Genomic DNA, 25,760 nt, shown 5'->3' with positions numbered 1-25,760 from the left:
GACCATTTAGGCTTCAGAAAGGTTTGTGCACATTGGGTGCCACACGTCTTAACAGAACATCACAAAAAAATCCAAATGGGGTCTGCTTTGGAATTTTTGATGCGCTACACAGAAGAAGGTGATTCCTTAATTCAATTTTACTGGGAATGAAACATGGATTTCATATTACACCCCAGAGAGAAAACAGCAGTCAAGTGAATGGCGTCATCCTCAATCACCAACCAGAACAACAAAAATCAAGCCACAACCATTTGGACACAAACTGAAGGCCACAGTGTTTTGGGATCGGTTTGACCTACTGCTGATCAATTTCATGCCACGTGGAACGACTATAAATACAGAAACCTACAGCAAAACTCTATGTAAGTTACAGCACGCCATTCAAAATCGGCAACCGGGGCGGCTGACCGGTGGCGTCATCCTGCTGCACATTAATGCATGTCTACATGCTATGGGTCCAACATGTGATATACTGAGAACATTTGAATGGAAAATTTATGATCACCCACCATATAGTCTGGACTTAGCTCCTTCTGATTACCATTTTTTCGGGAAATTGAAAGAATTTTTGAGTGGTAAGCAATTTGAGGGTGACGATGAACTTAAAAATGTTGTTAATCGCTGGCTAAATGGACTGGCAGCAGAAGAATACAACGAGGGTATATTGAAACTGGTGTATCGCTACGATAAATGTCATAATTCATGTGGCGATAATATAGAGAAGTAGTATAAGGTACATAGTTTAAGAGAAATAAAAAATATTTATAAAGTTTTCAAAATAATTTTTTTTTTACAATGAAACTGTCTTTGGTCTTTGAAACTAAGATTATGGTAGCGAGTAGTTTTAATTTTTTTGTCAACTTTAAAGGTCCAATTTGAGATATATACACATATATATCAGCCAAGTTCGTTTTTGTGGGTAAACTTTATACTACACCAGGTACTACACAGTTTTCAGAAGAAAGTTTGCCAGTATGTTTTTTTATATCATTAAATTCACAATGAAGTTTTTTTTTACATATTAACTAAAATTGCTATTGCTTTAAATTATGAAGAAAAATAAAATCTTAGGCAAAGTAGAAGGTAGACTGTGTGGACATTCTGTATTGAAAATTGCAAAATTGAAGAAAAATATTTTTTTAAAAGCTTGCGATGAAAGAAAGTTTGATGAAAATTTCAATTTGTTGCAATGTTTTTGATTAACATATTTGGGGTAGTATAGAGTGGGTGTATTGCCTTGCAATTTCTGTTAATTTTTCATCATTCATTTTGCCTATATATAAATAACTACAAGTTAATATTAATTAATAATTGGAAAATTAATTGGAAAATTGGAAATGAATTAGAAATTGATGTTATAGAGGAAGAAGAGGAAGTCGAAGAGGATGAAAAACAATATTGAGAACTGAATTTAAGAGAGCATTAAAAGATTTAAATTGCAGAAAGGCTCTAGGGATAGACAGAATACCTGGAGAATTACTGCGCAGTACAGGTGAGGAAGCGATAGATAGATTATATAAGCTGGTGAGTAATATTTATGAAAAAGGGGAAGTTCCATCAGACTTCAAAAAGAGTGTTACAGTCATGATACCGAAGAAATCAGGAGCAGATAAATGTGAAGAATACAGAACAATTAGCTTAACTACTTGTGCATCAAAAATCTTAACTAGAATTCTGTACAGAAGAATTGAGAAGAGAGTGGAAGAAGTGTTAGGAGAAGACCAGTTTGGTTTCAAAAAAGTATAGGGACAAGGGAAGCAATTTTAGCACTCACATTAATAGTGGAAGGAAGATTAATGAAAAACAAACCAACATGCTTTGAATTTATAGACCTAGAAATGGCATTCGATAATGTAGATTGTATTAAAATGTTCAGGATTTTAAAAAATTTAGGGTTCAAGTAAAGAGATAGAAGAACAATTGCTAACATTAACAGGAACCTATCAGCAACAGTAATAATTGAAGAACATAAGAAAGAAGCCATAATAATAAAGGGACTCCGACAAGGATGTCCCCTATCCCCATTACTTTTTAATCTTTATATAGAACTAGCAGTTAGTGATGTTAGAAGAACAATTTAGATCTGGAGTAACAGTACAAGTGAAAAGATAAAGATGCATGATTTTCTAATGATATAATAATTCTAGCTGAGAGTAAAAAAGATTTAGAAGAAACAATGAACAGCATGGATGAAGTCCTATGCAAGAACTACCACAAAAAAAAACTAAAGTAACGAGATGTAGTAGAAATAATGTAGATGGACCACTGAATATAAAAATAGTAAGAGAAAAGATTACGGAGGTAGATGAATTTTATTATTTGGGAAGTAAAATTACTAAAGATGACTAAGCAGGAGCGATATAAAAAGCTGAATAGCACTGGCGAAACGAGCCTTCAGCCAGAAATATAATTTGCTTACATCAAAAATTAATTTAAACATCAGGAAAACATTTTTGAAAGTTTATATTTGGGGTGTAACTATATATGGAAATGAAACTTGTATGATCGTAATACCTGAGAAGAATGTTAAAAATCAGATGGATGGATAAAGTGACAAATGAAGAGGTGTTGCAGCAAATTGATGAAGAAAGAAGCATTTGAAGAAATATAGTTCAAAGAAGAGACAGACTTTTAGGCCACATATTAAGGTATTCTGGAATAGTTCTTTTAATATTGGAGGGACTGGTAAATGGGAAAAATTGTGCAGGCAGGCAACATTTGGAATATGTAAAACAAATTGTTAGGAATGTAGGATGTAGGGAGTATACCAAAATGAAACGACTGGCTCTAGATAGGGAATCTTAGAGAGCTGCATCAAACCAGTCAAATGACTGAAGACAAAAAAATATATAAATGTATAAAACTTTTACACGTCAATTCAACCAGTTTACCACAACTTAACAACACTTGTATAACAGTCACAACTTTCTTTTCTGTTTAGCCTCTGGAACCACCATAAAGTATTACTTCAGAGGATGAATGAGGATGGTATGAAATGTAGTCTTGAATAGTCTCAGGTCGACCATTCCTGAAATGTATGATTAATTGAAACCCAACCACCAAATGCTGGTGTCCATGATCTAGTATTCAGATCTATATAAAAGTAACTGCTTTATTAGGATTTAAACCTTAGAACAGTCAACTTCAAAATCAATTTGCAGTGATGAGTTCACCATGAGACCAACCCAGTGAATTAAAAATAGTCGCAATTGATAATACCCACGAATTGAGTTTGTACACATGTGGGCTGGTACTGCTAAAGGCTTATGGATATGTGTGTTTAAAAAAATATTGGAGCTGCTGATATTCTACTGGGCCTCATCTGAGTATTTATCCACCCCCCAAGATAAGTTAGTTTACTCATATAAAAACATACTTATAATATTTGTTCCAGGACTGCTTCAGTGATGGAACTGATGGTGCATGTATAGATCAATCCCTAGTCTTATGCTGACTAGCTTATAAGCCTACATAAACTCAACAAACTACTGAATGTATAAATGGGTATGCTGAATGTAATGAAATTATTTATGTTCTCCAATATTTGGTACAAATCTGTTGTGTTATTTCATTTTTGTGTTAGAATTTTTAGGCAGTTATAATTATTTATAAAGGTTTTAACCCAAAAAGTTAAATGACTAACTTTATTTTATACTTACCTATATTTAGCTAGTTTTTAGTTAGCTAAGTTAAATGTGAAACTACACTTTGTTGTATTAATGGATTTTTTTTTTATTTTTGCTGTATTCAGGAGTTTTTTGAGAATCCAGCATTTCGAGCTGATGGACTTAAGATATATCCCACTTTAGTTATTCGTGGAACTGGTTTATATGAGTTATGGAAGACAAAACGTTATAAAAGTTATCCTCCAAGCACCTTGGTTGATTTAATTGCACAAATCTTAGCACTTGTACCACCATGGACTCGTGTATACAGAGTGCAAAGAGATATTCCTATGCCTCTTGTTACGTAAGTTAGAAATAATTCAGTTTTTTATTTAATCATATGATTACCTTGTCTGCTATGTTTTTATTTTAATGTTTACGTATCAGTTAACAGCAGTAAATCTCATTCCACATAATCGTTGTTTAATGTCTTATATAGTTGTATATTTATGGGATTCTTCTGGTGATTTTGTTTACCCGAGAACAAATTTGATTAAACTGTTCTGCAGTAGATAAACACGGGTTGTAGACTTCAAAACTTACTCCCTGCAGACCAGCTGATGTTCTTATCAGCTTATTGGTTCATCGGAACTACCTATTTTTCATTTATGTTAACTATTTTTATGTCTTTAATCTTAGTTATTTTACATTTGTTTTTACATTTAAAATCTCATTTAATCAATAACAATGGAGATGTGTCATTCAGTTCATAATAATAAATTCTTATCAGATTTATTGAAACTTTTTTACAAAATATTGCCTTATAGAAAACAAAATCAAATGATTATTTAAACAATATTCTAATATAAACAATAAATATGATGGTTTTCAAATCTTTGCTATATACATATTATTAAATCACTTATTTAAAATTAATATAATTAAACAGACAAAAGACTTAAAAAAGTTTTATTTGTAGTCAAACTTTGATTCAGGCTAAGAATGGAAGAACTTGTCGCTTTCATCCATCATAGATTGCTCAGTTAGATTTTACTTCCAGTTTTATAACTTTGTTAATGGGTGTCAACAGTTGTAATCCGTAAAGGTTAAATATACATTTTAAGTTTGCAGACTTTAATTATATAAATGAGAAAGCCTATTGATTGATTCATTACCAATTCTTCCATTCCCAAAGTAGCTTGTAGTTGAAATCAGACATTTCATTAATCCTTATGAGTTATTAGGAAAAATAACAGAAGTCAGTTTGATTAAATGTTCCAAAATGAATTTGAAAAAAGTCATAGATTTAAAAATGTAGTATTTTCCCATGCAAAGAATGTGTATTTTAACAAATTCTTTTATTTAAGTTCATGTACAAGGTGCTACTCAAAATTTCCCAAAATACACCACTAAATAAAATCATATCATACCTGGATTTTATTCACCACATCACCTGCAAAGTAGTCCTCTAGGAGCTCAGACTGATGCCAGTGCTTCTGCTATGAACGAATGCATCTTGAAAGTTTTTTTGATGAGTATGTTCAGTACTACAGTTCTATTTGAATCTCCTTTACCCCATCAAATCTTCATCTCTTCAGTTTCATAAAGAAAAAGAAGTTACACAGAGCTAAGTAAGATGAATATGATAAATTGAAGGACTTCTGCCATGTAGTTTTTTCAATCAAAATTTCTGTACAATGGAAGCAGTATATAGCCTCGCATTGTGATAAAGGATCCAGTCATTCCTGCGCTACTTTCCTTAGTTACCTTAGGACAGCATAAAAGAATTCTTCATTAACTGCCTGACCAGAAATTACAAACCCTTTGTGGACAATCCCTTCAGTTTTGAAGAAACAGATCAACGAGGATTTGATGTTACTCTTGACTCGGCAAGATTTCTTTGACCAAGGTAAAGATGGGCTTTTCTACTAGGATAATTGCTGCTTTGTTTTAGGGTCATATCCATAAATTCAACTTTTGTTATCTATAATGACCCCAGGAAGGAAACCCAAATAGTTCAAAGCAGTTCTTTCAATTGACCTGCATTTATATGTTGATTTTATTGTACCGGGCACTCAATACCATTAGTACTGGGCATTCATTGTATTTACTTTGCAGCAATCTTTTTGATGTTTAATTTTTTTACAAAATCCAGTGCTATATGCCGTAACATAATTCCACTATGTAACAGATGTCTTCGTCGATGGTCCACCATGCAATCCACATTCCAAACAACAATGACGTTTTCCAGGGTCATACCAGTAAATGGCTATCCTAATTATTTATTATCAACAGATGTTTGGTTGCCTTGTTATTGCAACCAATTTCAGGAACTTTTGGTTAGCCCTTGGTAGTTTTACTTCAGATCCATGAATTACTTTTTTAGATTAAATGTGGATAATTATAATTTTGGAATTTTCAGATCCGGTGTTGAGCATGGTAACTTAAGAGAACTTGCTTTAGCCAGAATGAAAGATCTTGGAACCAGTTGTAGAGATGTTCGTACAAGAGAAGTCGGCATTCAAGAAATACATCATAAAGTTAGACCATATGAGGTACAAATTTTCTTTTAATGTAAACACCAAATTGTTGTATCATAATTATTTTGAAACAAGAAACTTTTTGGATAGTGAGAATTTATTTAATATTTTAAATAAATAATTGTAAATAATAATCGTGAATAACTGTAATTGTGAATAACTGTATTGTCAATTTTTTGACTTAGTATTATACTAGGTTAGTTTAGAGTAGCACAATAATTATTAAAATGACATCTGTTTTTTAAAACATCCATCTTTAAAAAAAAAAAGCAATTTTCATATCTGAATTTTTAAAAAATTGTCAGAATCTTTCTACAGTTAAAAAAAAAAGGTTGAAGAAAGACTCAAAAAATTGAGAAGAGATGTTATTATTAATTGATGGGTAGTCCATTTGAAGTGTCCCAAAAAAACGTAAGCTGGTTGCTTGACCAATTCAAAAAAACTTGAAAACTTACTCACTTGTTTTCTACATGTTTCAGAACCTTAAAATTATTTTTTTTATTTTTTATTTAAGCAGTTTGCCTCTGGCAACGATTTTTGTTAAGGTGTGCACACCTTTTGGGATTGTAAGGGTTACAGAAAAATTCATAACTAAAAAACTGTTGGTCCTGGAAGGATGAAACAAAAAATAATTTATTCATATTTTCTCAAGGTAAAAACATTGTCGCAATAGTTTATTTCCCTTCTTTCAATGAAAAAATTACCAATGAAATTGAACCCAAAAAACTGTGAAATTTCCTTTTTGGTAATTTTTCTCAAGAGGCAGGGATGGCGTTCACAGTTTGAATTATTTTTTTATATGTATGTATATGTTAGTAGTTTTACCATAAATAATATTAATGGTGATATACATACCCATAAATTTTTATGAAGTTTTAAAAACTAATTTTTTTTTTAAATTAAAATTTTGGCTTTAAATAACTCTGATGGAACTGGTGATAGAAATCTCAAATTTGCACAACTTTCAGTGTTTTTGTTGATGGTTATGTCAAATAAAAAAGTTTCTTGGGTATTGTACTATTAAAAAAGTTATAACCTCTTAAAAATCATGAAAAACCTGTTAAACGTGATACCATTTTGACTCGTTAAATAAGTGCTCCAAGGGGGTTTCTTTTCTTCTTTGCACTTAACATTTTTTATATTCATCCCATATGTTGTTGAAGTTGACATTTCAATATTTTAAAAATATATATTTTTTTTAATTATTAATGATAGGTCATAATTTAATGATAACTTAACCAATATCAGAAACCTAATACAATTTTGATTCAAATCTGCTTGTAAAATGTACCCAAACTGAGCTATCAATAAGTAGCCTACATATTTTTTCAAGAATTCATTTTTATTTTGGTTTACTTTTGTAAACACTATCAAAGAAAAAGTAAATTGTAGCAAAATTTTAATTATTCTTCAATGAAATAGCTTGTTTTTGTAGCAATGAAAGTTTATTATTTATGTGATTAACCAACAGCTGTGATATCTCTTCTGATAATTCTCTTGAAATTGTGTGAGAATGACCCGTCACTATTTTCAAGTAATGTCAATTTTCTCAGGACTTTGTAGATCGGTACCCACACTTTGTCTTTTTGAGACTTTTTTTTATGATGTATGTGGTCCAGCTGGGTAGAAAAAATGAACCCACACATTGTCTTTTAGAAGGCTTCAAAGAAATACTTTTGAAACAGTTAACACAAGGAGACTTTTCAGGAACTAAATTTAAATTTAGAAAAATATGTTCTTTAAGAGCTTGCCCTAATGTTATTCGTCTTAAGTTTTTCTTAACTGTTTTTTATGAGTTCTCAATGGGTCACAACAGAACCGTCTGTACAGGTGACTGAGATTTGACAAAAATCTTTTTTCATGATATTTATAAACACTAAGTGCATCTGAATTAACATGTAAAAAAAATAAGTTGTAGGTTTTCATCACTAAATTCACAAATTTTAATGAGTTCTTTTGGCACTGTACCGTACATGATACTCTTCATTCATATTAATTCCTATGGAACATTGTTCTTCCATTAATTTTTGTGAAATTACTTGAAAATTTAACTGATTTTAAAATTTTCAAATATAATATTATTAAATAAAACTTATTTACTTAATAAACACCCAAACACTGGATGAAATTTGAGACCCTTGGTAAAGATGTGAACAGGTCTCTGACTAATGTCAGACTGACCAGTCTGTAACTGCAAAGCTAAATGATGCAACAATCATAAATGAGCATGTTGCAATATGAATTTTCCTGATGACTGGAAATGACTTCAAGTGCCTGTTATTATAACATGAACACTGCAGTTGAATGGATCAAACAAGTCTATTTCAACTATAGTAATAAATATAAAAATATTAAAGTGCCAAGAAAATCTGAAACCTCCTTGGAGCACTTATTTAGTGAGTCAAAATGGTATCGCTTTTAACAGGTTTTTCATGATTTTTGAGAGGTTATAATGGTAGCTGCCATTCACTCTGCCATTCATCATGAACCTCTCTCTTCAGAAATTAGACAAAATCTTCAGAAATAACATGATTATTGAAAGGAGACTGCAAACAAGTCAATTAATTAACATGCTTATTGCCAGAAATTCCAATGTAGCTGGGGATCCAACAGAAACTCACACTTGTGCTTCACTGATTCGTTTCAGAAATAACAGACTGTATCTCAATGATTACACAATGTCTGGAGTGCATATCACTAATCGCCTGCAAAGCACTCATAGAATGTGAGCAGACAAGTACGTGTCAGAATTTTGGGTTAAGTAAATTTAAGACATTGTTAATAGCAAACAGCTCCATGTTAAAAACACTGGCAATGCTGGGAAGGCCAAAAATGTATGTTCTATTGCCAGCCACAAAAGAACAACCAACAGAGTTGTCATGTTTAGAGCCATCTTTATAAACAATAGCATCTGGATTAAAGCTATTTACAGTATTTTTACTGTATGAATACTGTAAATTTTTCTTCAGTAACTGGAGAAACCAGAGGTAATTGTAGATTTAGAGATAAGAAGAGGCAATGAGCTTTGATGCCAAGTGGGGTAGATCTTGGCCATTCCTGATATTGATTAAGATGTTGTTTGGAGAATACCACGTCAAATGTCAGGTGATTTAGTTGTGCTTTAATGCGAGCTACATAGAAGCAGATCATTTGATTTTGTCTATAGATACCAAAGAGATGGCACACCAGTGTCCACTAGTAGACTTACCACAGGGCTTAAATGAAACACACCTGTAACAACACAGATAAATGAATGATGGACTACATCGAACATCCTAAGATGGTGGCCAATGCAGACAAATAAGTCGCACAGCTGTAGTCTAAGCAGGAACGGACCAGAGCTTGGTAGAACCACAACATGCACACTATCAGCACCCCAAAAACTCTTAGCATGTCTAGCATTTTTAAACATTTTAACTTACATGCATGGTTCAACTGGTTCTCCATGTGATAACAGTCGTGAAGATCAAGCTCCTCTACCGGGAAAAGCAAATGCATTTCGTTTTCTCTGGGGAAAATGTGAATTCAGTTTTACACCGATTCTAAACAAGTTTTTGTGTTCTGGAGTAATCTCTCACCAGTAGCTAAAGTCGTACAAGAAACATAAATTGGAAAATCATCTACAAATAAAGAACACAACAGGTTTTTGCATGCAGTTTGTTATAATATTTATGGGTACAGCAAACAAGGTACAGGAAACTTCCTGTGGTATGATGTTTTCTATTGCAAAATTTTCAGATAGCGTAGTTCCAACTCGAACTTGAAAGGAAAAAGTACTGAGGAAACCCCTGATAAATGCAAGATTTCCTTGCATACCCAATTCATGCAGTTTATTTATTTTTCCTCTCCTCCAAGCTGTGTCTTAGGCCTTTTGCAAATCGAAAAATACTGCAATGAGGCATTTTGGATGACAGAGTAAAGAGCAAATACATGATCCGATAGATGATTTATCTTGGTGAAATCTGCATTGTTCAGAGGCATTTAAGGAATTTCTCTTAAGGTACCACAGTAGACGACAGTTTACCATTCGTTCCATCAACTTGCACATGGTACTGGTCAAAAAGGTAGGATGATATAACTTGAGGTGCATGACTTATTATTGATAGAAAATACAGACAGAACAGCATAAGTTTTAGATAACAGCATTAGATATAATGTTTAGAGAAATATATAAAATACTTAACAAAACGCATCAGATGATTTGAGAGACAAAAAGAAGCTTGACTGTTGCCTTTATTAGGATTATGTTAGTTAGATTCACTAACTTGTCCCAAAAAAGACCTCTTAGTGAAAAATAGTAAATAAGTAAACGTTTTCAATAAAATAAAAATCCCTAAATTTTTTTAAAAATTAAATAGAAGACTATTATTAACTTATAAAGAAATTTGTTTTTTCATTTGGTCATTGTGTAGTAGCTCACTGGGCTGGTCTATTGGTTAACTCGTCATTAATCAAGTGTTTACAGCTGATTTTCAAAGTCAAAGATTCTGAGGACCAAATCCTAGTAAAAATTAGTTTCTTTTATATGAATTTGAATACTGGAGAGTCAATACCAGTATACTTTGGTGGTTTGGGTTCAAGTAACCACACATTTCAGGAATGGTCAACCTGAGTCTCTACAAGACTACATTTCATTTACATGTCATACATATCCTCATGTCATTGGGCCATAGGGAGGGTTCTCTTATTGCTGCATATGAGGTGTGGCTATTAAATAACAAGACTAATGCTGCTACAGAAGAACTGCGCATCCGCCAAATTTGTATGACCGACAGCTGTTTAGCGTAAAGCATTCTCTTTTGATTGTTGCCACTCCAGTTTCTGTAGACTTATTAGTCTGGCCGTGGTCATCGTTTGGATAACATCTGTTATTTTGTTTTGCTGAAAAATGATAAGCATTTTATTACAGCAAAGAATTGTCATGAAATTTCATATGAAACTTGGAAAAACCGCTACTGAAACTTATCTTTTATTAAAAAAAGTATATGGTAATGAATGTTTATCATATCCACGGGTTTTTGAGTGGTTTAAGCATTTCCAAGATGGCCGAGAAGACATTGAAGATGATGTTCGCCCTTCCACATCAAAATCTGATAAAAATATTGAAAAAATTGGTAATATGATCCGATCTGACCATTGGTTAACTATTCATGCAATTGATGAAACTCTGAAACTGTAGTTATTGACAAAGAATGCGTAAGGCAAATTTTACATTTCAATTTTAACATGCAAAAAGTGTGCACAAAAATGGTGCCTAAATTCTCACAATCAAACAAAAAGAAGCTCATAAAAATGTTTGTTATGACACTGAATGCCACTGAAAATGAGGCAAACTTCTTGTAAAGAGTGATAACATGTGATGAATCTTAGTTTTTCACTTACGATAGAGAGACTAAGCATCAATCCATGTATTGGAAGGACCCAACTTCACCGAGAGCTAAAAAAGCTCAAATGAGCAAATTGAAATTCAAAGCGATGATGATTGTTTTTTACGATATTCATGGGATTGTGTACCTTCACTGGATTCCTGAAGGCCAAACTATTAATCAACATTACTACCTTGGATTGTGGAATAAAATACTCGGATTGTGGAATAGCAAGTCATGGGTTCTTCATCAGGATAACGCACACCGGCTCACAACGCATTTTCTGTCAAGACGTTTCTAGTCATATAACAGCCCAGTGATAAACCATCTGCCTTGTTTTCTTGACCTGGTGCCATGTGACTTTTATCTGTTTCCCAAGGTCAAATCTGCATTAAACAAATCTGGAACAACATATTAGACCGTTGAAGCTGTGAAAGAAAAAGCGGCATGTGTCATGAAAGAGCTCTTAGAAGAAGACTTCCGGCACTGTTTCGAACAATGGGAAATTTTCATGGAGTGTTTTAGGGATAGAGGATGAGTGTATATTGAAGGGAATAATAACTAAATTTGTATAGATTTAAAATAAAATATTTTACAGCATTAGTCTCGTTATTTAATAGCCACACCTCGTACACATTAGGAATTTAAATTTCATTATGTAGTTAAATATGTTTTTTAATTTTTTAAAAATTATTTCTTATTGTAAACATTTGTGTTTTAATTAAAAAAGAAATTCAAGTAATTAACAAACCAACTTTCATCTACATTAATATAAAAATAGTTGTATGGTAATGCTATTTTGTAGAGGTATGTTATTAAGATATGTTGTTTTTTATCTTGATGTGGTGGATTCCTTTCCAACTCGCACACATGTGGGGGTTTCTTTCTGTAGTGGGAAAGCCAGGAGTATAGTTTTCTGGGCCATGGAGAATTCTTATAATATGTGTGAATCGTAAAGGAATATCATATGTCATGATATGGACCAGAATGACATTGTGATACACAACATATGTTATCTAGGGGACAAGGAGTAGTGTATGATATTAGAATGCATACTCCATGGCTAAAGAAAGGGACTGTCCCAGCATTAGCTTGAATGGATCAATGGAAACTAATAAACTCTTGATCAGAGCAGTATCACAAAGTGCATAATAATTAATAAAAAAATAATGTGATTAAAGAATATATTAATTATTTAAAAATATATACATATTTGTGATGTAATAGTAGGATAAATACAAGAAGATACTAAATATAAAAAATAACTACAAAATAAATCGTAATTCAGGAGGAGTTAATGAACATTTTTTGAGCAAATATTTGTACATTTTGAGACACAGAAGATTTTTTTTGTTTTTTTAGTTAGTATTACTTATAATTCGTTAATGGAGCTAACATTGTTTGTGTAAAATAAAATCTTCAAGTTGTATTTTAAATAAATTGGTGAAGATCTTTTTAAAATATTTGTTATGTTATTTAAAATACCAATTGAAAGCTTTATAAGATCCTTTTCTAAGCCAAAATACTGTGTTGCGTTTCGTGAAAATAGTTTTGTGGTTTGGTTTGATAAATGTTTGTTGCTCTTTAAATAAATTCTTAATAAGTGTAAAACAGAACAACAGGGTTTAATTTTTATACCTTTAATATTTTATATATATATTGGAATTAATATGGTTTAACTTATTATCTATAAGTTAACTTTCTATTTACTGTATTTTGGTGGTTTATATTTCATTTAATATATATAATTTTTTTAATATTTAAATCGTTGACCACAATATCGTTAACAACATATTGACCACTTAGTTAATAAATAATATTATATGAAATATAAACCACCAAAACACAATAATTAGATAAGTTAAACTTACCATATTAATTTACAATAATTGATTTTCGTGGGATCCTGCTTCTTCAGCTGGTATTGAAAACATTAATTTTATAATTTGTCAAAGATTAATTTCAGTATATAATATATATATATATTATAAATGTATATGTGTGTGGGGGATGTAACATAATTTTATAATGATGAAATTACAATAGCTTGAAATCAGGTGTCTGTTGTTGCATAAATATATAAATATATTTACACTCATCATTCTCATGGACTCTGTTATTGCTAGGGAAATTTGAATTACCTCAATCTTTTTCTTTTTTTTAAATTGACAATTTTCAAGATGTCTCGGTATTTGTTAATCCCAAGGTTATAAGGATCATCCTGACAGTGCCAAAATATTTTTGGCTATAAAATGTAATGATTTAATACTACTTGAACAAAAATTTTGTAGATTCTCTGTTATATTTTATCTAGTTAATAGTTTTAATTTATTTGTAGGTAGAACTTATTCGAAGAGATTATACAGCTAATGGAGGATGGGAAACATTTTTATCTTATGAAGATCCTGAACAAGATATTCTTGTTGGTCTTTTGAGGCTTCGTAAATGTGCAAATGATACATTTAGGTAAGTGATTTTTGTTTAACCTGTTATGTATTGGGAATGTTCTTTTTTTTAAATTTTATAATATAATAGAAATGTTATTTACGATTTAATTGATACAATTTAGTTGTATTTAAATTACTATTAATATCATTGATTTAATTATATTGTGTAACTAATTGTTCTTTGTATTATATGGCACTTTTGTCAAAAATTAGGAGCAGGCTACTAAGCGATAGGAACTAGTGAACTGGACCAGTTGATACTATTGCACATTATTATCTATGATTGGCCATTTTTTTCTATGCATGTTGTGTTCTTTTTTTGTGACCGGAGTAATTGTGACAATAATCAATCCTACCAGCTGTCATTCACTTTCTCAATGAAAGAGCATAGAAGCATAATTCAATGTAAATTGTATAAAATTCATGAAAAAGTGAAGAATAGGAAGGAAGCATAATTTCATAGAGATGGCCTTGTTGAACAAATAATGCACTAGTCTGCAATAATGGTTGTCTGTGGTAAAGGTGTTCATAATAGTAATATGATCAATAGTATATGGGAATATGGCAGTATGATGAGAATTTGCATTTGCTTTTATGGTCTGTTATTTCTGACAAAGTTGCAAGGTAATGGGGTGGGGTGGGAGAGTTTTGTAACTAACAGGATAAGGTATGTATATGAGTGGAAGATAGACTGGTTTTTTTTTAATGAAAATTAATTATTGGAGGTGATGGTGTTTAGATTGACTGAAAAACGGAATTAGGAATGAAGATGTCAGTATATATGGGAGAATTAAATTAAGGTCTGATATATGGGACAGCATCAAGGAAAAGCAGTTGCAATGGTATAATCATTTAAGATGGATAAATTCTTGTCAGCACAGTATACAATTGGGTGCTGTAGACAGAGAAGAGGAGCGTCCAGAAATTCTTTTCAGAATTCAGTATTGGCAGTGATGGGAAAAATAGGAATCGAAAAGAAACCATAAGTAGTACAGGAAATGCGTATGATCATCTAACATCAACCAACATTTAAAGTACTAGGTAAGAAGGTATTTATTTTTGTTTAAATACCCAGAACCCTATTTCTAGTATCTCTCTTTTAATAGAACTTTTTTTCATAATGATGAAAAATAAAAGTGAAAATAAAGGGAAAAGTTTATTTGCCTTCCAATCGCAGCACACTAAGTTTCACAACACTAAGTCACATTTCTCAGCTGTTCAGCTTATATCATCGTATAATTGTTCGTGATTAACTGTTTCTGATTGTGTTTAAAAAGAGTGCTTTTGTAGTGATTGTATCCAGTAAGAAATGTTCACACTGACATGATTTCTTAATTAAGAAGGGTGAAACCAGCTAAAACTTTAAAATCGCAGTAATATGAAGAAAATTATTTGAGTGGGAGCGAGATCAATAGATTGCTTACTTTAAAAGTACAATTTCTTTCTGTAATTAACAAAATAAAGATAGACCTGGAATATGGAAGGTGAGCTTTTATTCACATCATTCCTGAAGTTGGAACAATGAATAATGAAAACCATTGTACCATTCTGATCGCTGAGAAAAAATCAAAAAGTCAGTAAGATGTGATGAATTTTCAAAAGGTGGGATTTAGCTTCAAGATAATAGTTGATCTGATACAACTAACAAAACAATCCTTTTCTTCAAGATTTTGAGTCTTAGCTGCTAGACAACCTTAACTGTCCTGTCTTGACTGTAAGTGGTTGTCACTTTATCAGTTATTGCAAGAAGAGCTGCGAAGGAATAATTTTTGTTCTGATGAAGAGGTCATGAAAGAATTGGTTATGCGCCATATCAAAAAGTGTTTTTCATGGTTCCCACAGGCAGGCAATGATAGGAAATATAAACTAAGTCAGAAATGTCAGTGGTGGCTCTTCTTGTAGAGAATTTGCACAGAGACAATAATTTATCAACAAAAACTTTTTATGCAATTGTAAACGCTGGGGGCAAGGAAAATGCTTTCATTACAAAAAAAAAATTCTCACTGCAGTGAGAAGCTTGAGAAAATGATATGAAGAATGTCTTGTAGAAAAAATAAAAAATTTCTCTCAAGAACAGAATAGAGATTTTCCTGAAAAGGAAAATGTAAGCAGAAATTAAAAAATTGGAGGAAGAAAGGAAAAAGTTGAGAGCTACAATCTTGGCAGAAGAAGAACAGATAGCCGCCAAAATTAAACTTTTAGAAAAGGGCAAACCATTAGAAACTTACAGATATTGAAGAAAAGTTGCCCTGAGCTTTATACGTCCATAATAATATGTATGTAATGAAAGATCATGTTATTATTAATTTTTTAGTATATGTTAAAATAATGACAAAATATTTTTCAAATAAATGTTAATAACAATTGTTTTCTGTACAAAATAAGCTGTTTAAGTTGTGATCATATATATATATACTTTGTTAAATTGAAATCTGTGTTTCAGCATTTTTATGCAAACAAAGTTATTAAATTTTGTTTTTTGTTTACTTTACAAAATAATTTAGGGTAATTTTTATGAAAAATTGTAAAGCAATAGGTGCGAACCAATTATTTTTAAAGATTGCTTTAGTTTGTTTTTATTTCTTATTCATGTTACTTTTAGTTACCATGATGTTCATTTTTATGCAAGAAGTGTATTAAATATTGTTATTTTTTACTTTGCAATGAAATTTACTGAAATAATTTATTACAGAAAATAGCCTAATTTTAAATGTATATTGTAAAAGTATCATTAAAAAATAAACTTTAAAAATGAATGTAATAAATATAAAAAAAGGTGCAAGTTTGGCAGCTATAGGGATGATGCTCCAAACTGCAAAAAAATCAAATATTTATATATTTTGCAGAGTAAATGGCAGTAGCATAACATTATATAGCCAGGAAAGTTTTACTAAAAATTGGTCAAGAAAAGTCGGGAAAAACGAATCTTAAAATTTGGTGGGAACGTTTTGCTTCCAATATTACGTACCTCAGTATAATGTGATTGTCCAACTCTCTAAAATAAGTTGTTATCTCAGCTTTGAACTATCATTTGAAGTGAATCTTAGTACAGCAAGCCATTTTTCATCAAGTTTGGTAAGAGGAAGTAATCACTGGGAGCCAAATCCGGTATGGTACAGCACAAGTGGGAAGCACATCATAGGTTGTGGAGTTTTGCAGCAACAATCCAAGACAAGTTTGCAGGTACATTAATGTGGTGAAAGTACTCAGTACTATACTGACTGTAGTCAGTCCTATAGTGAAGCATAATACTTCCCTATTATGGCCCTACCTTTTTCCAGGTATAATACTTTCCTTTTACCAGGTAGTATATGAGCATCCTAAAACACTGTAGTGATGACTTTTCCTGTAGATGGAACTGTTTTCACTTTCTTTGGCATACTTTCACCTGCCCCCACCTACTGTTTTATTTTTTTGTAGTGCTTTTTTATTCTTGTAATAGATTGCATCCTCTGTGAACACTAACACTGCTTGTCAACAAAATCTACAGTGCATACATTCTCAGGATAAAGCCACTGCTAGAAACAATGACAAGATTAAAATCCTCACCAAAGTCCAGCTTGCCAACATACCCACTAAAACATAAACCGTTAATTTAAATCTAAAATTCATGCAAGAAAAGCCTTGCTTGGCGGCTTCACTAGCATTTTATATATGTAATAATGGGTCAAGAATCAAAAGAAAATTTACAAATCATTCATTTAGATTGTGTATTGCAAGAAAAGTTTATTAACTTGCTTAATTAATTTAATCCAACAGTATCTAGTATTAATAATAGTATTAGAGTTAAGTTCCGAACATTGAAATCTTCATAAAAAAAAGAGGGTTCCGACTGAAGGACTTTATAAAGTTTTATAGTTTCTGATACTTGTGTTTTTCAAGCATTGGCAGTTATTAAAAATTTTATATAAGGTAGCTATTGAACTATAGGGTTCAATATAGCTATTGTCGTATAGGGTTGAATACGACATAAATTTTTTACCGAACAAATTAATCTTTTTTTTTCAATTGTGGGTCAGATTTCTTTACTATACCTTATCAATCAAACCGGTAAAATCATTAATAATTCACTATCATTAATAATTATAATTATAATCATTAATAACTTAAATTTAATAATAATATTCACAATCTTTATTTTAATTTACTTAATATATTTAATTTTACTGAACATTGTTTGTTTGAAATTTCATTTATAAAAGCCAATTTAAAATTTTTATTTATAGAATTTAAATATTTACTTAACAGCTTAATTATACTATTCTGTTCACCATCCAGTTAAATTCTTGCTGACAATGAAATTGAATAGGGCACATTTAGTTTTTTAATCAGTGAAAAACATTTTGTTTAAATGATGATTTAGTCATTTTTTTTCATTTTTATTTTTTTGTAAAATTGGTGTGTTATGAAACCAAGTTCTAATATGTAGTTTAATCGTTATATAATATTTAATTTTAATGCTTTTCTTAGATTTATCATCAAAGAAGTTGTTCTCTGACCTACCAATTAACATGTGTACATGTTTTATTTCAGACAAGAATTAAAAGGTGATGTATCAATTGTGAGAGAACTTCATGTGTACGGAAGTGTTGTACCTGTGAGCTCCAGAGATCCAACTAAATTTCAACATCAAGGTTTTGGTACACTACTTATGGAAGAAGCAGAAAGGATAGCTAAAGAAGAACATGGATCAAATAAAATTGCAGTAATTTCTGGTAAGATTCAAAATAAATCACTTTTTTCTGAACACATTCTTTCTTCTTAAAATTATGTTCACATATTCCTGCCAGAAAAATTAGATTTCTCTAGAAAATATTATGTAATTTTCCATATTTTTTTTTAATAAAATATGTAATTTTTCAAATTTGCTATTTATAATAAATAGTGGTTTTATTTTCAGCTTCTTGAATGAATTGCTTTTAGTGAATTATGTCCCAGAACCTGCAGATATCACATTCTGTTTAGATGGTAGATTCTTGTTATTACTCTTGATCTAAGTAAATTTGCATCATACAACTAATTTTTAGAAGTTATATATATATATATATATATATATATATGTACATCTAAATTCTATAAAATAAACTACCTAGTACAGAATTTTGAGATAGGGCATATTTTACCTTAATTTTTCAGAAAGTACTTTTGCAGGATCCTGCATCCTCAGACATGATTAAAATAATCCTGTTATTGCAAAATAAAAGTATAAAAATAAAAATACTAAAAATAATGATAATTGTGTTAAATTACATGAGTGCTACTATCAATTGCAGATTTTATACGAACCTCAACCCAAAAACACTGCACATGGTTTATCAAATTGAAATTTTGTTTGTATTTATGTATGTAATATTTTTCTTATATATTTAATTTTGTCATTTTTATTAATATCTAATATTTCTAAATTTGTGTTAATATCAGAAAATAGAATTGTTTAATAAATGGTCTGCCATATTAGTTTCTGTAATTTCTATAATTTCATTATTTAACTTTTCTTTGTTGTTGATCATCTGTTAATCATATTTGTATAATTGTTAATTTTATGAAACCAAAAGTGATTTGATTTTGTATGAATTATATTATTAGATGTAGGTTTTCTATATACTGATGTTTCAGTTTCGTTGTCCTTGTTTATTTTAATATTGACATCTGAGTAATATAACATTCTGTTACTATCTATTCGAAATGTGAATTTTAAATTTCCACCATAAAAATCTAATTTGTTTCATATTATTATTAGATGTTCATTGTTTATTACTGGTTTTGTATAATGAAAATATGATCAATGTACTGTGACCATATTAAAACTGTGTATCAGTGATACCATGTACTAATTTATTTTCTAAGTCCTGTAAATATATTTCTGACATAATATTGGACATAGTGGAAATCTCATAGGTAAGTTTTTTTTTGTATATAATATTTGTTAGTTATTATTTTACTATTTTTGTTTATATACTTTTATTATGCAATAATGGAATTTTGCAATAATGAAATTTCAATCATGACTGAGGATGCAGGATCTGGCAAAAGTACTTTCATGAAAAAAATATTTAACAGTACAGAGGAATAATGTTAATCTATAAAATATTAATTTAAGTAAAGTAATTATGAATGGTAACCAAGCAAAATAAGTTTTTATTTCTATAAATTGCATATTAAACTTTATAATGCAATACATTTAATAAATTTTAACAAATCATATCTCTAATTAATCAATAATATGTAATCATAAAAATGAACAATTTCCAATATAATTAATCCATGATAAAAATAAAAGAATTTGCTGAAAGTTTCCAAATAAAACAAGAAATTATTAAACAAGGATACTATAAGAGAGATATTGAATCATATAGTAAACATTTGAAATTACAAAGACCCTTAGGTCCACTCATTTTTGATTACATAATAAATTTAATTGAAATAAAAAATAAAAATAGAGATACAAGTAATTATGAGCACAATTTTTAATCAAAAACAATATTTTAATAATAATAATATTCAAGTAGATTTAAACTTAATTTTACATATTCTCAAGAAAATTTTGATAACCTAATAAATTTTTCAACTTAATTATTTCAATTTTAATAATAATGTAAAATTAATCATCACTAATGCATTTAAATTCAACTTAATTGATAATAATAAAATTAACATTATTAAGAACAATGTTGTAGATTCTGAAATAAATTTACCTGAATGAATCCTACAGATAACGAACAAGTACATAATATTATCAGCTACAAAATCCAAAAAGTAAAAATACAAAATTTACTAATAAACCATTTATCAATAAACAAATAATTTACCATTTAAGAGACAAATTAAATGCAAACAATCTTTTAATAGTAAAATCAGATCAGATAAAAGAAATACACCGGCTATCATGACAATTTAATATAACTGAATAAAACAATAGATTAATAAATTTGAGGAAATTAATGTCCTAATTAAATAAAAAATTTGTAGAAGAAACAAAAAGTTAAAAAAAAATTCAGAAGAATTTTTAATTATAATAATAATGATAATTTAAAATACTATTCTAGATTATATCCTTTTGAAGTGATTGCTTCTAAATTAACTGAACTACCCAAAAATTCAAAAATTAAACACCCCCAATGTGACTTTAGTAAATTTTAAATCTGCGTCCTATTGTATTATACCCAAAATAATAGCTAAAATTATTAGATACAACAAATTCTACTTAACACATTCAACATGGACAACAACACATTGATGTCGTCATGAGCTCAGCCACAGGGCTTATGCTTTTTTTTAAGTGGTAGGAGATCAAGCAGTAATACATATCAGTAACGATTCATTCATTACCGCCTCAAGAAAGGTTTGAATTATGTATTCACGGCTTAGTTTACCATTCCTTTCTTAAATAAATTTTTTTTTTTTCTGCACTACTCAAATTTCCTAACCAACTTTGCAATGGTTATGCAACAGTTGCTTTTCTTATATTTCATATGATTATGAATTTACTGTACAAAACATATAGGCCTAACAAGAAAATGACATTGTTAAAATTTCTGGATGTGTTATTGAAAAATTAAATCTATATTAACCAACAGAAAATAAGGCCGGAACTAGCAGTTTACAGAGGCATTGGCAAGACCGAAATTCATATTCCACGGCAAATGGAAAAAAATGAATCTGGTAGAAAACCACAGAGGAAATGCCCGATGTGCATTCAAAAGAGAATCTCAATATTATTGTCTGGTTTGTACTTTGCAACGCTCTTATGTGTCTCCTTGTTTTGAAATTTACCATAAGTACATTTAGGCTAGTTTACATTTAGTTCCAATTTTTTATTGCTATTATTTGCATTTTAGTATTTCATTGTATTTACTACTGTTTATGTTATTCCTTTTTTCACCATTTTTTCAGTACTGTAATGTATTATGATTGCATTTGATAAAATATTAACGTTTTGTTTGATTATTATAATAAAATTACAAATTATCAATTCTGATATTTGTTTTTATTTTATGTCTCGCCCAGTATAAAAATTTACCCTATGTTTTGTCTATAAAGTTCATAATATCTAACATGCTTCTATTACTGTAGACTGTACAGAATGAATAAAACTAATGAAAGTATAATACTATAATTATTTTGTATGCTATGTCATGTTTTACGAAATAACCCATAACACAAAAATTTATATTTAAATATAAACAAGCCTATATTTTGATAAAGAATATAAATTATTTCAATGTGATAAATATTAAATTATTTACAAATTAGCAAGAATGGATGATATTTATTAAAGGGCATTAAAAAAAAAGTTGATGTAAAAACTTGGGCTATTTCCTTAAGTTTTGGTGACCACTCGAAATGTTTTCCACAGCTAGTTTCAAAAGTAATCTACAGTAGCTCTTTAATAACTACTAAACAATGAAACTTTAAAAAAAATTAACACATGCTATTACCTCGAAATGGTTTATTTTTCAGTTTGAGACCACTACTTGGGATGCGCGTAGGCTATTTTTAAAAGTAGCTGTGAAAAAATATTACATGGATACAATTTTGGATAGGGTTGAGAAGTAGCCTATGTTTTTTGTGTAAAAATGTTTGTTTTCAATGTCCTTTAAAATGATATGTCTCCCCACCCTACCCTATCCTTTTAAAATATTTGAGTTGTTGTATACCTGTGAAAAACATTAAATAGCCACCACTTTTATTTGTTGTCATAACAAATTTTATAATGTTGATAAAAAATAAATAGGTAGTTTCAATGTAGTTTTTTTTTCAATTTTCTGCTGTAATTTCTTCAGAAATTATTTTAAATATGTTTCTCTTGTAAAACTTTCTTTGATTCACATTTTCTTGACCATCAGATTTTTCTTTTTCTTCATTTTTATAATTTTTTTCTGGATTGATATTCAGTAATGTATCTTAGAATCACAGTAATTTACTAATCTTTTCATAGAATCTTTAAAAATTTGTTTCTCCAAACAATTTATGATGTTCCTGTTTTGAATATAAGTTATAAATAAAGATTTATAAGAAGATTTAGCATTCTCCTAAACAACAAATAGTTAAATGATTTTACTAATGCTTTCATTATTAACACTTTTGAAAAACACCAAAATAAAGGATTAATATTTTACAAATATCTGATATACAGAAGTCCACATGAATCCTCTTGATCCAGATCCATAAGGAGATATCAGTTATTGTGCTTGTTAATAATTAATATTGCAAAGATCCATGCGATCCTACTCTGTTGGGGGTATAAAGAGTTTTATTATTCAGATTCATAAAAAAAACTTTATTTATGATATGAATTAAATAAATAGCAAAACAATTTTTGAAAAAGTTTTAATAAATGTTATTTATCATTAGACAAGGTCACAAAGTGTTTTTTTTTTTTTATTTCCTTTTTTGGTAGTAACAGGAAGGCATGGATAAAGAAAGTGAGTTTATAATAAATTGAGTTGCTTTTATTTCAGTTATTCAAAAAAGATGTGTACTGTGTATATATATATATATATTATTTATGATTAACTATTAAAATTAATATTATGTTTTTGTTTTTTTTTAATTACAGGAGTTGGTACCCGTAACTACTACATGAAGCTTGGATATGAATTAGATGGGCCTTACATGTCAAAGTTATTAACATAAGCACAGTTAAAAATAAATTAAAATGTATTTGTGCTTGTAAATAAATTGTGATAACTGGAAAATGTCTGTAGTTCTGTTATCCCATGACTATTTAATGGTATCACATTGTATTTAATGTATATTGAATACAATGTATGAATAATCTTTTACTCTGTTATTATGTAAGTACTTTAATATTTAAAATCAAAATTACTCTTATATGTACATAATTTTTTTTTTTTGTCTTCAGTCATTTGACTAGTTTGATGTAGCTCTCCAAGATTCCCTATCTAGTGCTAGTCGTTTCATTTCAGTATACCCTCTACATCCTACATCCCTATCCGTCCTTCCAATATTAAAGTTACTATTCCAGGATGCCTTAGTATGTGGCCTATAAGTCTGTCTCTTCTTTTAACTATATTTTTCCAAATGCTTCTTTCTTCGTCTATTTGCCGCAATACCTCTTCATTTGTCACTTTATCCACCCGTCTGATTTTTAACATTCTCCTATAGCACCGCATTTCAAAAGCTTCTAATCTTTTCCTCTCAGATACTCCGATCGTCCAAGTTTCACTTCCATATAAACATACACTTTAAACATACACTCTAAACATACACTTTAAACATACACTCTAAACATACACTTTCAAAAATCTTTTCTGACATTTAAATTAATTTTTGATGTAAACAAATTATATTTCTTACTGAAGGCTCGTTTAGCTTGTGCTATTAGGCATTTTATATCGCTCCTGTTTCGTCCATCTTTAGTAATTCTACTTCCCAAATAAAATTCTTCTACCTCCATAATCTTTTCTCCTCCTATTTTCACATTCAGTGGTCCATCTTTGTTATTTCTACTACATTTCATTACTTTTGTTTTGTTCTTGTTTATTTTCACGCGATAGTTCTTGCATAGGACTTCATCTATGCCGTTCATTGTTTCTTCTAAATCCTTTTTACTCTCGGCTAGAATTACTATATCATCAGCAAATTGTAGCATCTTTATCTTTTCACCTTGTACTGTTACTCCAAATCTAAATTGTACATGTACATAATAATATATTAATAACATTAGGAATGAGTAAATATGCTTATCAATGGATAAAAAAAAAATAGGTGGAACTGACTTTTTGTTTACTGTGTCTATGTTTGTATGTATTTCATAATAAGATATTGTTCTTTTTAAAAAATAACTCTTTTTTATGATTGGTACACAATAATACCTTATTTAGATCATATCAGTTATAGGTAGATGGTATGCTATTCAATACAGAAAAAATCAACTACCCTCAGAATTTTCCTGGGCAGATCAAGGGAAACCATGGTGACACGTAGATCAGAGCAGTATTCACAAAATACATAGTTAAATTATAAAATAAAAATTAGATTTCATTCATTAAAGTACATATTAAAATATTAACACGAGAAATAATGTTTAACATGTTAACTGCTAATATAAAATTGTATGTTCACTACCCAGGCTTTTAGTAAAATTCATCCCACCTGCTGATATACATTTTTGTGCAAAAGAATTTAAAGATGGCATTTATACATACTTTTGACATATTTTTATTACAATTCTTATTAATTTTTGACACACTGGGCATATGGAATCCACTTGGCAGTTAGTTGTATTTTTAATCAACTAGTTACCAAACTAGATACTCCATATGCTTTGTAGCTCCATATTGTGCATTTGTTTTTATTTTAGTTTTAGTAGGGAAGCTTTTTTTTTTCAAATACTATATGTCTGTTTTTATAAATGACATTTTACAAATAATAATATACAAATTTCAAATAGAATTTTATAAAGTCGTTTGGTAGAATGACGTCAGCGAGAGTTTGTCCAACGGCGAAAACACTGAAGACTTATTTACTCTGACCAACTCGCAGATCACCATTTCCAAATTTTTTAAAATATAAAAAAAAATAATAATTTTGATGAAATAAAGCTACATATCATCGCAAAAATAAATATTCTTAATGAATATTTTTTTTTGATAAATATGATAATCTTTGTAATTTCACGTTTTTTAATTTGAAAATGTGAAATTTTTGTTCTTCTAAACCTGAGTTTTTTTTCCTAACCCATTTATGAACCATGTTGCTAGGTACCAGTACTTGATAGTACTAGGTAGCGTATACTTAAAATAATAAAATTTAAAAGAGATTTTATTAAAAAAGGAA

At 29.7% G+C, this 25,760-nt stretch overlaps 1 protein-coding gene across 1 annotated transcript in view; it reads left to right on the top strand.

Moving 5' to 3' along the window:
* The window catches only part of Elp3 (elongator complex protein 3), a 44,248-nt gene extending 20,592 nt beyond the window's left edge, over positions 1 to 23,656 (top strand). Inside the window, exons 6-10 of the mRNA XM_075358222.1 lie at positions 3,752 to 3,969; positions 6,028 to 6,160; positions 13,850 to 13,977; positions 18,492 to 18,673; positions 23,518 to 23,656. Coding sequence (XP_075214337.1) covers positions 3,752 to 3,969; positions 6,028 to 6,160; positions 13,850 to 13,977; positions 18,492 to 18,673; positions 23,518 to 23,594 — 738 coding nt within the window. The 3' untranslated portion in view covers positions 23,595 to 23,656. The remainder of the gene's footprint in view (positions 1 to 3,751; positions 3,970 to 6,027; positions 6,161 to 13,849; positions 13,978 to 18,491; positions 18,674 to 23,517) is intronic.
* Positions 23,657 to 25,760: the final 2,104 nt, after the last annotated feature.

Source organism: Lycorma delicatula, chromosome 2, assembly GCF_047948215.1.
Source record: "Lycorma delicatula isolate Av1 chromosome 2, ASM4794821v1, whole genome shotgun sequence".
Classification (NCBI taxonomy): Eukaryota; Metazoa; Arthropoda; class Insecta; order Hemiptera; family Fulgoridae; genus Lycorma; species Lycorma delicatula.
This window is presented reverse-complemented; position numbering and strand designations above follow the sequence as displayed.